The sequence below is a fragment of the Arachis duranensis genome, chromosome 7 (genome assembly GCF_000817695.3).
Source record: "Arachis duranensis cultivar V14167 chromosome 7, aradu.V14167.gnm2.J7QH, whole genome shotgun sequence".
Classification (NCBI taxonomy): Eukaryota; Viridiplantae; Streptophyta; class Magnoliopsida; order Fabales; family Fabaceae; genus Arachis; species Arachis duranensis.
The window spans coordinates 2,489,384-2,504,854 of record NC_029778.3 but is presented as its reverse complement, the minus strand read 5'-3'; the positions used below and the strand labels follow the sequence as shown (position 1 = coordinate 2,504,854).

At 30.2% G+C, this 15,471-nt stretch overlaps 3 protein-coding genes across 3 annotated transcripts; 1 reads left to right on the top strand and 2 right to left on the bottom strand.

Moving 5' to 3' along the window:
* The first annotated feature begins 1,112 nt into the window (after nt 1-1,112).
* Nucleotides 1,113-2,364, top strand: LOC107496379 (uncharacterized). Its single transcript, XM_016117631.3, has 2 exons — nt 1,113-1,337; nt 1,984-2,364. Exons 1-2 carry the CDS (start codon nt 1,239-1,241, stop codon nt 2,182-2,184), a joined length of 300 nt encoding a protein of 99 aa, XP_015973117.1. The 5' UTR covers nt 1,113-1,238; the 3' UTR covers nt 2,185-2,364.
* A 5,776-nt stretch (nt 2,365-8,140) lies between these two features.
* On the bottom strand, nt 8,141-11,910 carry LOC107496320 (endoglucanase 11-like). The gene is made up of 5 exons (XM_016117549.3): nt 11,534-11,910; nt 11,254-11,466; nt 10,376-10,576; nt 9,278-9,532; nt 8,141-8,821 (listed from the first exon to the last, which is right to left on the bottom strand). Exons 1-5 carry the CDS (start codon nt 11,753-11,755, stop codon nt 8,153-8,155), a joined length of 1,560 nt encoding a protein of 519 aa, XP_015973035.1. The 5' UTR covers nt 11,756-11,910; the 3' UTR covers nt 8,141-8,152.
* Nucleotides 11,911-13,144: 1,234 nt separating this feature from the next.
* Nucleotides 13,145-14,949, bottom strand: LOC107496371 (small ubiquitin-related modifier 2). The gene is made up of 3 exons (XM_016117616.3): nt 14,736-14,949; nt 13,601-13,750; nt 13,145-13,498 (listed from the first exon to the last, which is right to left on the bottom strand). The coding sequence occupies exons 1-3, from the start codon at nt 14,814-14,816 to the stop codon at nt 13,433-13,435; spliced, it is 297 nt and encodes a 98-aa protein (XP_015973102.1). The 5' UTR covers nt 14,817-14,949; the 3' UTR covers nt 13,145-13,432.
* Between the last annotated feature and the right edge of the window lie 522 nt (nt 14,950-15,471).

The window sequence follows — 15,471 nt, the reverse complement described above, 5'->3', positions numbered from 1 at the left end:
ATAAAAATTAATAAAAGAATATTCATCATATTCAAAATTTGTTTAAAATATTTTTTATATAATATTGTTTAAAAATATGAAAAACAAAGTAATTTCATTTTAGTCAAAAAATTATAATTTAAATAATATAATCCCCTTTTTTATAAATAGATATTTCGAGTTTAACTCTCATGTCTAACTTAAAAAAAAAAAAAAGCTTCATTTTATATAAGTAAGGAATCGTTTGGAGTGAGAATAAATCATAAGATTTTAAAGTTTGGTGTGGTTCCATTTGTTAATTTTAATAAACCCTTCATTTATTTCAACGGTTAAAGGTGTAAGCAAAGTAGATGTCAATTACATTCATAAAAAGAAAAGCAAAATATTTCTTTTTCTTTAACATCTTTATCAGTGTATTGTGTTGATACCTGTCTTGTTGGTTTTTAAATTTTAGTATTTAATTTGAATTTTTTATATGTATATTATCTTAGAATGTTAATGTGATCCTACACTAAACCCACAAAAGTTATTTTCTATTTGTGGTTTAATGTTATCAAAAATATTACATATGCACTAAAAAAATAGTTATTATGTATTTTTTATATTTATATATATTAATTTATATTTTTTAATTAAATAATTAATTATTAAAATAATTAAATATATCATAATAAAATAATTAAATATATAGCAAATAAATAATCAAATTTATTTATAACAATAAAATAAAAAATATTTATAAAATATTAAATATATATGTATATGTTTAATAATTAATTGATGATTAATGATTGTAATTTCATTAGGGTAACGTAAACACCTTTAAAAATATAATTTTTCTTTGAGATAAGGGAAAACTAAAAAAGGTCATTATTTATTGTATTGATTTATGAATTTATGACCATAAAATACTTTAACATACATAATAAAAGAAAAGTAGTATATATTATTAAAACAATTTTTGTAATGATTTTTTTTTTTTAGTTTCTCTATAAAATCGGATAGAATATCTGATAGTTAAATAGATGATGACTCAATTAGAAGTGGATTAGCATATAAAAGAAGAGGGAACAAATGGCAAAGCATGGATATGTGTATGGAGGTAATGTGCAATTTTGTCCTTTTGCTTTTTGGGTTTGCATGAAGTGGCATATTTATACAGCACCCAACACCACATCACTTTAGAGTCTCCACCTTATTCTTCATTTCAATTATAAAATTACCAAATAGTCTCCATCAAACTCAAACCATCATCATCCATGGCTGGTTCTCATTTCCTTACCATTCTCAATTCCACTTCAAAATCCTCCTTGGCTAAGCCTAATACTACTAGGCCATTCTTCAACAATTCCACTAAGGTATACCTTTTATTTTATTTTGTGAATTTCACCTTTAATTTAATTTTTGTACCTAGATATAATTATGTTTGTTTATTTGTTGTTGAATTACTTGCCTGCTTGGTAATTTACATGACCTACTATAGCTTTGAATTTTGTGTTATTTTTTCATTGATGGGTAAGAATGATCCTAGAAGAAAAATGAAATTGGAGTAACCAATGTAAGATATAAGGCGAAAATTTGTCGTAAAGTTGACAGATAAGAGTCGTGATTTGATAAATTTGACTAAAGGGTTATCAACTATCAACTTCACCAGGTTTACTGTGCTACTGAGTTTCCACCAAGATATAAACTTTCTTTGATTTTGATTTATCATATGTAGGAGTTTAAGTACTAGATTTGTCATGTGTGTTCATTTGAGGAAGTAATGGGTAAGAATGACCCTAGAAGGAAAATGAAATTGGAGTAACCAATGTAAGATATAAGGTGAAAATTTAGTTGATTTTTCGTGAAGTTAATAGTTAAGAGTCGAAAAATGATTTGATAAATTTGACTAATTCAACTACCACCGAGGTTAACTGTGCTACTGAGTTTCCGCCAAGATATAAACTTTCTTTGATTTTGATTTATCATATGAATGAATGAATTGGGTCATGCATGTTTCAGAATTATGGACAAACAAGCAGTGCTAACCGCGGCCGATTGACAGAAGAAAGGGCACCATCAACAGCTGAAGAATTCGAGAGAGTTGCTGAAGAGAAGAGCAAGAAAACCCATGAAGGTGGAGCTAGAAATGATGGTGATAATGGTGGTGCAAAACATGCCACAAATGATGACTCTAAGGTTGATTCCTCTAAGAAAAGGTAGATTCTGTGTCACAAAGGTTGCAGCACATGGGGTTCTTAGGAACATGCTTTGTCAATTCTCAGATATGTTTCTGTTGTATATGAAGCCAGAATAAGGTTGTCTTGTTTTTCAATGGCTTCATTGTAAACATTTGAAAGCTTCTTAAGTCTTTGTTATCAATAATATGATTATGTTGGTCTATGCATATGCAACTAATTTTAAATTCCACATTGATGTTGGTTGATACATATATTGATTCAATGTGTTAAAAACAATCCAAAAAGTGTATTAAAAAAACAGGGGAATATGTAACAAGTGGAGTATTGAGATTTCAGACTCTTCTTTTCATAAACTTCTTGTGCTCATGTTGTATTGTTGGTAGATATTAAGTAAACAACAATCACACATGAAAAAGAATTAAATTTGCAACAAGAAATATTTTGGACATAGAAAATCGAAATAATACTCAATTTTGTCACTGAAGTTACACTCGAGTTTTACTCGAGTTTTAATTTAGTCCTTGAAGTTTGAATTGCTTCAATTTAGTCCCTAAACTTTTTAATTGACTGGGCGACAAAAATCACCGCAGAGACTAATGTGATTAGAATTTGAAAAGTTCAGGGACTAAATTGAGACAATTGAAATTTTAAAAACTAAATTAAAACTCAAGTGTAACTTCAAATATCAAACTGAATATTTTCTCAAATCTTATCCAATACAGAATAAAATAAAAATATGATTTTAATACAAAATAATTAATTTTCAAATTTATTCTTTCAAAAATTATTTAAATACATAAATCTAATTAAATGATCGTGTAAAATCTTTTACACAGTATATCGAAATTAAACTCTATTAATGAATAATAATAACCTTGCATTAAAATTTGGTAAGCTTTTTCTTTGAATGCAAAGGGAGGAGAATTTGTGGCCATTTAAGCAATTCTTCCTCATCCACAAAACTTTTTGCTATGAAAGAAATTTGGGGGTTAAAGGGTCCCTCCATCCAATGAAAGATTTGTTCTTATCCAACTCCTTTGTAGTTGGGAGGTAGCATCTATTTTGAAATTGATTGATATGACCCTTAGAACTTGTGTTTAGGGTTTACTAAGTACTACTTCAATTTATTAATTAAGACATTATATTCATATACATACATATATTCTCTTTATTAGAAAATAATAATAATTAATAAGATAATGTTTTGAGCAATTCCCATTGATTCTACTACCTTTTGAGGATGTTTTGCAACACAAACAATAAAGAAGTGGACCAAAAAGCCAGCCAGACATTTGAGCACTCAAATTCAAAGGGGGGAATAAAGCTATTATATTTGAATATTTCATTACTAGAAAAGGAAATAATTGGTTATATATAAGAAAGTTTGGTAGGAGGATATAGATTGCAAAAATGGTAGGTGAAAATAATGAAAATAATATAATGTGAATTTAATGTAGGATTTTGTACTTCACTACTATTTTGTGTGGTGTGTGTGCTTTGATAGATGATGGAGCAACTAACAAAATTCTTAGTTATCAACATAGAACTGAGAAAATTGATTTTTTATCATCCAAAGCATTGAACCGGTAAAAAACCGATGAACCAATTGAACCGGCATTAATTTTTACAAAAAAACTAATTAAAATAAAATAAAATAAACTTACATTTATATATAAAAATTAAATATATTATTTTATTATATCTTATTTAATTTCAGTTGAACTTTTAATTTCAGTATTGATCTAATTTTCGAAAACCTTGGATATAAGTTTAATATAGCTGATGGGAGGAATAAAGCTTCCATGGAAGTTAGTGAGTAATAATATGCAATATTTAGCAATGCAACAACACTCCCTGCTTCCATAGTTGTTCATTTCCAAAAGCTTAAAAAGCCTCCCCAATATTTTGATGCTACATGTGTCATAAAATGCACAAATCATCAAGTGCCACATGTCAATTGATGAATCTTTTTTTCCCTTACAATATGACGGTATCTCCTAATCCGGTAGGTCAATGACTTATTCGTTGTGGATCAAAATTCTATTTAACGATTTGTCATTGACTAATGAGTTGTTTCATACAAAAGGTGAAATTTAAATCTCTGATATTTGCTTAAACGAGCAAGTAAGCTGACCATTCAACTAACTAAACTAAATATTTCTTTGTTTCCTACGGTATTCTTAGTTCAGCAGACCAAAGACTAATTCGTCACAAATTTAAACTTTATTTAAATGTTTGCTGCTAGCCAATAAATTGCTGCATGCATAAGACGGAATTCGAATATCTAACACTTATTTAAACAAAATAGTGAACTAACTATTAGAACAACCTATATTAGTTACTAAACTAACCATTAAAAAAAAAAATTGGACACGGTCTCAGGCCCGAAAAAAACATTTTAATGTGTTGTCTTTTATCTTGGGAACGTTTTTAAAGATCGTTTACGTAAATTGATCCATCCTTAGCTACTGTTGCGTACGAGCCCAAAACCGTTGGATTTAGTTTTCTTTTTTTCATCAGAAAGGAACTTTTTCTTTTATTTTTCGTAGATTAAAAGAATTGATCATTGGGCTTAGGCTCACCAACTTTTTTTGCCAAAACTTGTATGAAGTTTTCTCTCGGAAAAAATTACAGGTTTATCACCTTTTCGGCTTTTCCCCTCTCCCCTCTAGTTTGTATTGTTATTTTAAATTTTAATGCTAATTTGGTGCATTGCGTTGTAAAACAACTAAAAAAATAAGGAAGATGTAAATATAAGATAGCAAAATATAAATATAAAAAATAAAATTTTAGTATTAATGTTCACTAATATAATTATTTTGATATAATAGAGGTAACTTATATATATATTACTTAATATGATTAATATCGAATGTAAAAAAAGAGTATAAAGAAAGAGAGAAAATATTATATTAATTGTTGTTGTGTGTAATTGTCAAGGCTTAAGCCTGTATTTATATATGTAGATAAGGTAGCTTTTTTAAATTCATATTAAATGTAATCATTTAGTCATACTTGAGAAACTACACCTCATAAAAAATAGACATCCACGTAAGATGTGATAATATCCTTATCACAACACATTGAGTAATTATTTTACCAATTTCACTATTGTCTGTAACCTAGTCCCTTGTTTCTAGCTGAATTTACATTATGAGTTCTGTCACACTCTCTGCCTTAGTGCCTTATACTATAGTACATTAGTACTTGAGTTCTGTGGTTTTTTGATAACATGTTTTTCAGAATTTCTTGAGTGTCATGACTTTCTTGCGGGATCATTGATTTTGCTTCATTCAATACAATATTTAAGTCACTCCCTTGTGCCATGAGAAACCACATACCCCATTAGTTGAACTATGTTATGTCTTTTTTTTTTTTTCCTTTTTATTGGCTATTAAATAGTAGTTAGAGAAAAAATGCATCAACATTTCTCAAAACTCAAACCATAAATTCCCTATTGAAAATTTATTTTTTATTTTTTTGTTTTGGTACACTAATAATAAGCAAATTAGACTTGTTCTAGTATCCTAATGCATTCTTGTCTTTTTCATTATGAGTTTTTATCATTTCAACTTCACTTCTAGAACGACATGAATATCTATATAAAAAAAAACACTTTAGTAGATAAATCAACGTACATCTCAAACAGTATTTTTTATAATATTCAGGTTTAAAAAAATAATACATCCATGTATTTTCTTTATAATCATGTTTCGTTAACTTGGATTTATTAGGAAAATTAACATACACTCTGTAATCGATTTTTAATTATAGAGATATTCTTGTTTAATTGCTTTATTTCTTGGAAGTTACTAAAAAAAATATACAGATTTATAGAATGTGATTACTTACATGATAACTAAAAAATTATTAGATAATATCATACATTTGATTAAATTAGCTAACATAATACGTATTAATTAAGATATTTATCTGCAACATTTTCACCTCAATAGCCAATGGAGGATGTTGCTCAAAGTATCTTCTAATTTGATAAACTAAAAACTAATATAATTCATCGCAGATCTATTTTTTATTTAAGAGTCTGCCACTGATCAATAAATTATTATATGCATAAGTCGAAATTCAAACTTAAACAAATAAATGAACTGACACTCGACCAAGCTAAATTGGTTACACACTTAACCTATTTAGCACTGCCACGCGCCATCAACGCTTGTTCCTTCAAAGTACTATAAGAAAAAAAAAGGTAACATGGCATTGGTCTGACGTGCAGTGTTAATTCAACTCTGAACATTGTTTGTGAAATGTGATTGTGACCAATGCTTGAATTTTGAGGACACAAAACGAGCAAAGCATGTTGCCACTAAATTTTGCTTGATTTTCGTTCTGCTACCTTATTCCATTCAATTCAAAGCCATTCCCCATTAACCCCCGCTAATTTAGTTACACACAAAAGAAAAATAAAAATATATTGCTTTTTAGGTCCTTTGAGGTTTGAAGTTTGAACCCTTTTTTGTTTTTTCATTGAAAAAGTATAAGAAACCAAAAACTAAACAAAACTATATTAATTTATATTAATAATTAATTAATTTTAAATTTTTTAAATTCAAAATTTGAAAAATTTTAAATTGATTAAGTAAACCTAATTAAAACCTATAAAAACCTTCCTCTTTTTTCTCACATTAATCTATCCACTTCTAACAATCACAAATTCGAAAAATATATAAAAGAACATTCATTTAATATGAAAAAGAAATATTCTAATACTTAGTAGAAGAAACATCCATATATATTAACTCGTAAAAATTTTAAATTCATCCAAAAGTATTTAGCTGGATTTTGGCTGATATGTTTTTGGTTCCTAGCTTTACTCTTTTTCATTATGTTGCAACCGCAATTAAAGGGACCAAGAAATTGATCATATAATCACCAACATTGTGGAAACAAATCCATGAATCCCGTGAAACATTATATGATTTTTCATCCTCAATTCTTTCTCCAAGTGTTGCAAATTAGACTCACCTTTTTGTCTTGGTAGGTGTTACTTTTTCTATTGATTTAATTAGATCTTTCATTTTAATTATTGCATTCACATTGGTTGCAACATTTTATTAATTTATTAGTAATTGATAATATTTTTCCACGCCAAAAGTGGATGTCTAAATAAATACTCTCAAATTTTTGAGTTCAAACAAATATGATTGACATATTAATAGCATGAATCAAAATTCTCTAAAATAAAATAAAAATTAAATATTTAATAAATTAGTGATGTTTATACATAATAAAATTATAAATTTAATAATAATTAATTCTTATTTTATTACTTCACAAATCTCTTAGCTTTAAAAAAAATATGATTTAGGTGGTTTAGAACATTGTATAAAATTTTAAAATATAAACAAAAAAAGGGAAATAAAAAATAAATTTAATTTTAATACACTATTAGTGTAAAACCGTTTTATACGTGCATTCAATCACATAACTGTCATATTAGTAAAATTAACTACATTTTACATTAACTGCTGAATGATCAAAAAACGATTATAATGAGGAAAAGTATAAAGTACCAATATATCAACTTATTACCAATAATAACTAATTATTATATTTTAAATACGTGTATAAAGAGACACATCTAAAAAATATATTTATAAAGACACTTCTATTAGACACAGTTATAAAAAAAATATTTTTGTTAGACACATCTACAAAGACACTTTCATTAAACACAATTATAAACAAAAGTTAACAAAAATTGTCAAAAATACTGTTAATAACGTAATAAAATTATTATAATTATAAAATATTTTAAAATGTCAGTGCATCAAAATTAAACTCGCATAAAATTTAAGTATAAATTGTCCAAGTCCAAAGAAGAAACAAAATACTCTCACTATTGAGCAACATTTTTTAATTGCCAAACTAAGTATAATGTAAAAATTTACACTTTTTTCACCTAGACTCATTTGGTAGAATAAGTTGATCTAGTATACGATATAAAATGAGTATAACAATAACTAATTTTAACTAGAAGCTACCAGAAAGGTATCATTGTAATTGTGATGAAAATGAGTTTGTGATACATGGAACCTTGCAAAAACCCCTACTAGTGGTGCAGTGTTATAGGTACATGCCTCAGTTTGAATGTAATTTGATCTCTCATCTTTGAAATTGTCTTTGATATCTGGGCCTCCAACAAGGGCCCCAACAAGAATGTTAGGGTTAGGATCATGCCTTCCATACCAATTATCATACCCTTGAGTGCACCCTATAAAACCCTTGTTCCCTCTATATGATTCAATGGATGCACCCCTATGGTGCACCCTCATTGGAAAACTTGTACCGTATCCTACCAAGTAGCTCATACCCGTTGGATTCGAACCCAAGATGTAATCAACTTGTGATTTTGCAAATGTTAAGAGATTGTTGGGACCCACTACTCCTTTTGGACACGTCAGCTTTTGATCTACGGCTAGAAGATGATCAGAGTAAACCGTTAGAAGAAATGAGGCCGTCGATACGTACTGCATGTTGTTCCATTGGCGGACGTATAGTAGACCGCCTGGGGTGCGATCTGCGTTAGTGTTGTTGTCTTGGTTGAGACCAAGACATGCACAAAGGTAGTGCTCTACCTTTGATCGATACTCTTTGAGTATCAATTCATGTTTCTTATGCTTTTCTTCCATTAAGAGCTGCCAATTTTGTTTAAAAAAAAATGTTAGTATGATAAAGGGAAAAAAGTAAATACTAAAACTGCGTTTATTTTTAAGGACAGGACAAGATATTAAAGACAAAATATAAAATATAGAGACATAAAATTTTGTGTTTTTGTATTTTATTTGGTGATAAACTAAAATAAATTATAAAAATTTAATTTATTATCATTTTTTTCATTCAAAAAATTTGAGACAAAAAATATAATAATAAAAATATAATTATAAAAAATTAACAAAAATAATAAAAAATTTGTATTTCTTGTTAGTATTTATGTGTTCTTCCTGTCAAAATGGATACAAAATATATTAATTCATTCCTTTGACACATTATTTCTGTTAATATCTCTTCTATCAAATACGATTTTTAAGATAGCAAATGGCTTGTTTTATTAAACTGAACATTTGAAGAGATGTTTGTTAGTTAGTAGTTACCATGGAAGCAATGGCTTGAAGACCAGCATACTTAACATCCCAGCTGAATTCAGTGATGAACCAAGTGGTCCCACCAAAGTGTTTAGCATTCTCCAAGAAATACATCAAATATTGTTCCTTTTGTGTGGCCCTATATAGCCAAATTGCTGCCCAAAGCAACTCATCCATGTACCCACTAACTGAAGCATAATACCTTTTTGCCACTCCAACACTCTCATCATATTTCCCCTTGTACTTCTCACCAAACTCAAACAACTGCAAAACACAATCCATTCAATATAAGTACAAAAATATTTCTTTCACTAACTTTTTGTACTTACTCTTTGATTTTCATTTTGGATAAGTTTACATTTTATTTTATGAATTTCATTTTAATTCTTTACACACAATCAATCGTATATTTCTAATAGAATAAAATGACAAATAAATTTATGAGAATTTATATGTTGGACAGATTAGTCTTTCAAAAAGTAAATAATAAAATTATTTAAGATAATAAATATAGATACTTTATCTTTAAATTAGTCTATATAATTAGAGTAAAAGTCTTAGTTTAAACTACTATTCTATCAAAATGGTAAATTCTCTCGAGTTTATTTGTCGCTCTACTTTTTCTAATAAAACAAAGTCATCTAAATGTATAAATTTAGTTGGATGTTCATGTAAAATTATAATATTATATACGCAGTGTATTAAAATTAAACTTAAATAGTTATTTTATTTAGACTTTGTTAGGTAGACAATAATTTTTGTGAATAACGAGTTTTAAAATGAGGCCAATAAAGTAAAAACACACTACATCTCCAAATTGTCCATATAAATTTTAATATTAGAATAACCATCCGTATACCTAGTGAATTAAACATCTAATATATCCATTATTCACATAGTTTAGTATTTTTATTGTCTACATATACTTTTCTTATTTTATATAATGAATATATTTATCATTTTTCGTAATAATGTGTGTGTGACATGTTAAAACCAACTAACCATGATTAGATTTTAAAATAACTTTTCTATTAGCTAATCCATCTATGGGATTTGAATAGTAGTTCTATGTAATAATTGTAACTTGGTTATAGCTAACTAACATACCTGTTTTGCATGATGCAAAAGTAGTTGAGAATAGTGTGGGTTTGTTCTCCTAAACACAATGGAAGCCGCCGCCAATGCCGCCGCTGTTTCGCCGGCAACATCCGAGCCGGGGTTGTTTGCATCAACCTTGTAAGCTCGCCGAGATGTTGTCATGTCCTCCGGCCGCTGCCAACAATAGTGATCCGTGTCTCCATCACCCACCTGAAAAATTGAAACTTTATAATTCACAGCAGCAATTAAATATAGCTTCACACCTTAGCTACATGAAACTCAAAATTAACGGCGGTTATTATCATATTAATATTAATGAAGAAAAAAAAAGAAAAGAAAAGCAATTTAGTCACACGCGCCAGTCACGGCGAGTAGGAGTATACTGCAGACAAGCTCATGATGAAGCCGTTGATTCTTCCGATATTTGAATCTATTTCCCACTGTGAACTTGGAAGAATTATCCCACTCTCAACGACGGCGCGTGTGATGACCAATTTTGATTACAATAGAAAAAATTAGGATACTTTTTTATTTTCAGTATTTTTTAGTATTTTGAATTTTGAAAAAAAAATAAAAACTATAAAGATGATAAAATCTTGTTGAAAATTTAGGTGCAGTCAACTTCACGTGAAGTTGATAGTTAAGAGTCGTTAGATAATTTGACTAATTTGACTAAATTTTCATCTAACGACCTTCAACTATCAACTTCACATGAAGTCGACTTCACCTGAGTTTTCAACGAATTTTTTTTTCCGTGACTGTTTTTTTCACAAAATCCAAAAATTAAAAAACACTCGGAACGAAAACAGAAACTAAAAATACAAACCAAAATCGCCCTTAGTTTCAATGGAATCATGTGAATTGAGATTGATGAAGATTCATATTACCTCAACCCAGAGCACATTTGGGTGAGTATGAGCCTTGATGAAATAATCAGTCCCCCACTTGATGGCTTCAAGCGCGTGAACATACTCTCCGGCACCGGCGAGCTGTTCGCCGTATTCAATGGCACCCCATGAGAGCATTGTGACGGTGAAAGCCATGGGTAACCCAAATTTAACATTATCCCCAGCATCATAGTATCCTCCAACTAAGTCCACCTACAAAATAAAAAACATAAGAACATGTCGGAGAATGAGAATTGAATGTGATGTTTAATATGCATACCCCTTGTTCAAGACCATCGGTGAGACCAGAATGGTGGCGCCAAGTGACCCTTTGATTGTAAGGTAAGCGACCTGAACGCTGTGACTCGAAGTAGAGAAGGCTCTTTGACAAGGCTTCGCCATAGTTGAATGCCTCACAAGGGAAGAAGAATGTTGTCTTCATCAATATTATTAGGAACGAAGCAATGCATTCTTTTCTTAGACAGCATCTTTTCTTCTTCATGTTTTTTTCTTCTTCTTTTCTCTGTTTCTATGTTTCTCCCTGTTTTGTGTTACTACTCTTTTATGTGGGATATATACGGTGTGTTTGGTATGGGCGATTGTAAACGGTAAAGTCTTAAATAAATTTATGTATTTATTGGGGAGAGAATTTTTTGAAGAAGGTTGAGGGGGTCATGGGGCTGTTGTGATTGCCCATGCATATATATGAAATTGAAATATGGATTGGTTGGTTGAATGAGACTTCTTTAGCTTTCTAAGGTAATTATGCCGTATATAACTACTCTTTTTTTCATACATAAAAAAAATTATTTTGATGGACTGTCAATATAATTTATAAAATAATTTTATACTTATATCCAATTATATATAGTCGGATTAGCAAAAATAATCACTCTTTATTTTGACTACACGGTTATCTACAAAAATGGATATAATTAGACAATATTATAAAATATTTTAGACTGTTAATACATTAAAGTTAAATTCAAAAACATTGTATTAAATATTAATCTAACCCTTTATACATTTCGAGAGAGTTTAGAGATTAATTTGCAATATCTGAATATTTAGGCGACCGAATATAATTTTTCCTAAAATATAATATGAGAAAATTTGTTTATTATTGAATGCTCGCTTGTAGACTCTGAACCTTGATGAGTCAAGTTTTTTTTAACAGGATACCATGTTGAGTTTTTAATATTCGTCCATAATGGTCTTCAAAAAGTACTGTATTATATAATGCTATCGGAGAACCAATATGCTTGTAAGCTACATGTTTTAGATAAGAAAGCCCTTATAGTTCAAAGCGGCAAAAAAACAAAAAAAAACTAGCCCAATGTGCGAATAATCTATACTAATTATCAGTATCCTCTGTTTAAAATGAAAGAATTACTCATCTTTTCTAAGTAATTTTTATTTTTCATACACAATCCAAAGCGAACCATACCATTTCAAAACTACATAAATTAATCGATTTTCATAAGAGCCCCCATCCACGTTGTTTTCTTCTCTCAGCCTTACGCTCACACTCACAATCAAAGCTACAGATCCCTCCCCTCAGTTAAAGAAACCTCCTCTCTCAACTTCTGATCGAACACACGGCGTGTGAAATGGAAGGTAGTTGTGATCCATGCCATCTCATGGTGATCAGAGGAAGTGATGCGGCTGAGGTAATGGCAGCCGAACTTAGCTTTCCTCCGTCTTCATTCCCCAACACCAGTCGCCGGCGGCGCAAGGCATTTCTAGGTCTAAGCTGTATATCGGCAGGTGGCAGCACAGGGCATTTCTAGGTCTAAGCTGAATACCGGCACACTATCATTGACATGGCCATTAGGTCATTCACATATCCATCTGGGTTCCATTTGAGATCACTTTCTTGAGGATATGGGAAGCAAGCAAACCAGCCACAATATCATAAAATAATACATGGTATCGTAGATTATTTAAGATAGTGAATTTAAAACACTCGTATATTGGTTATAAGCTTTCTTAATAAGTAAAGGGCAATACTCTCACTCTTGTGAACAAAAGCAAACGATTAGCATATCAAGTCAGCCAGAAACTGCAGTATAATAAGTAGCTGATATAGAAGATGCTTCTCAGGCATCACTACTAGTTAATTAACCTAATTCTACTCCCGAGGATGTCGAAAACACGACTGCCGTGCACGCTGCATCATTCAGACAGCTGCACCTCCTGTCTGATGAAGCATGGCATCTATTTCGTCCCCATCCTCCATTTCGAGCTGCGGTAGAAACATTCATGTAGAGCCATAAGTGATTGATCCAATTAAACACATATCAGAACCTAAGCTGAATTCATATAACATATAATAGCAAATACATACCTCGTCTGGAGTCTGATCAGATCGGAGGCGACGGCCATCGAACAGGAAAGCAATGGAGTTGAAATCCACCGACTGTCTGTCACAGTATGCATTCATCAGCTTTTTCAGTTGAGTGCTTCTCTTGATCCTGAAGAACACTTCATTCCCATCCTACAACATCCAAGATCATCTCAATGTTATTCAAGTTGTTTCACATCTCTAATTTTATTATCTCATCACATAGTGAAAACATTTTGACAAGCCTAGATAATAAGATATCAGAATCTGGATATAGATAAACCTTATGAGCCATGGGTATAAAATTTAGCTACTATGCATATTATCAAAATATGCAATTAACAGAGGCTTGGCAATCGAGCACCTAGATTCTGAAGACCACAACAAAAACATACAAAAAGAAGTACACAAGATCCATACTGATATTCACAATTTGCACCAAACAAAGAGGTTTAAATGAATCTTTTTCAAAGTTAAAACAATGTTATTAACAACCCTAGCCCTTGATGCAGCTTAGCAAAGTTTCCATTTGAGAATTCTTATCTTAACTATCTGTAACTTTCCATTATCTACCTTAACATGTTTGGATTTTCTGTTTGCAACTCCAAAACTAGGGTTTGAGAAAAAGCAATAGGGAAAAGCTTTGGCCACAACCATGATCCAGAGCTTTTCTACACAGAAATTCAAACATGCAGTTACTTAGAAAAGTTAACCACCCATAGAAACAACTATTTAGTTGAAGTTGCATAAAAAAGCACACAAATTCAAACATCTTCTATTTAAAAATAAAAAACTTAAATTTAAAACCTGATCAGTTCATAAACATTGTATACGAATTTTTAAATTTTAAATTCATCAGCTTCTACTTTCACTTGCATGTTAAAAAATCTCAAATTTACAACAATAAAACAAAACATCAGCACAAATTTGATCACGTAACAGCTCATCAGCCGCCATAAACTTCAAACAAATCCAGAAAATTTAAACAAATTTTAAATTAAACCATGAGCTCAAAACCCTAAAACAATGTTTCAACAAAAAAAACCCGAAACTAAACTTTGAAATAATGCAAAAGAAAAAGCAACAGCAACAACAACAAATGGATCTGGAATCGAAGAGGAGAATGAAAATTACGAACCTGACCCTTGACCTTGAGGTTGATGTGAGCTCCACCTTGCTCCGTTGGCTTCTTGTCTTCCTCGTTCGTCACGCCCGACATCTTCTTCTCAATTTCTCGAACCGAAAACAGAAACTCACTCTTTTGAATTTTTCCCCGCCGTGAACTACCACTCAAAACCACCGTGTGCGACTGTGAATGAAAACAGAGAATAAGAACCAAAAACTATTCTAGAGTGAAAGTAAATATAAATAGTGTTATAATAAAGTGGCGTCAGAGTCACAAGAGAGAAGAAAATGGACGGTTCTGATTTTGGTTGGTACACTTGGATCTTACGGACCAAAATATCTCTCTGTCTTTCTCTATTTCCTTGTCATACTTGAACTCTTCTTTTTTTTTTTTTTGGTCAATTTAGTGTTATGGGTTAATTGGGCCAGCTCAACCACTTTCTCGTTCTTGCTTTGAAAGGTCTTTGTCATATTGGGCCTATAAGCCCAATAACTGTTTGGCCAACCTTAGATTGTTCCAATCCATAACTAGCTTGACCAAAAATAATGTAGGCAAACATCTAATTCTATATAATAGAAACAATTCTTATACAATGTATATATCAAAATCAGTTATCATAAATTTGTTTATAAATATATATTTTTTAATATATTTTCAATTTTTATTTTATATTGTAATATATATTTTATATTAATGATTGATTTTAATGTACACCTAGTATAATTGTTTTGTTAATAATCAAGTTTCT

Coding starts and splice junctions, on each gene's coding strand:
- LOC107496379 (XM_016117631.3), top strand. CDS start 1,239: ATGGCTGGTTCTCATTTCCTTACCATTCTCAATTCCACTTCAAAATCC. Junction 1,338..1,983: donor TCTTCAACAATTCCACTAAG/GTATACCTTTTA, acceptor TGCATGTTTCAG/AATTATGGACAAACAAGCAG.
- LOC107496320 (XM_016117549.3), bottom strand. CDS start 11,755: ATGAAGAAGAAAAGATGCTGTCTAAGAAAAGAATGCATTGCTTCGTTC. Junction 9,533..10,375: donor TTTTGCATCATGCAAAACAG/GTATGTTAGTTA, acceptor TGTGTTTTGCAG/TTGTTTGAGTTTGGTGAGAA. Junction 8,822..9,277: donor TTCAAGCCATTGCTTCCATG/GTAACTACTAAC, acceptor CAAAATTGGCAG/CTCTTAATGGAAGAAAAGCA.
- LOC107496371 (XM_016117616.3), bottom strand. CDS start 14,816: ATGTCGGGCGTGACGAACGAGGAAGACAAGAAGCCAACGGAGCAAGGT. Junction 13,751..14,735: donor ACCTCAAGGTCAAGGGTCAG/GTTCGTAATTTT, acceptor TGGATGTTGTAG/GATGGGAATGAAGTGTTCTT. Junction 13,499..13,600: donor CTGATCAGACTCCAGACGAG/GTATGTATTTGC, acceptor TTTCTACCGCAG/CTCGAAATGGAGGATGGGGA.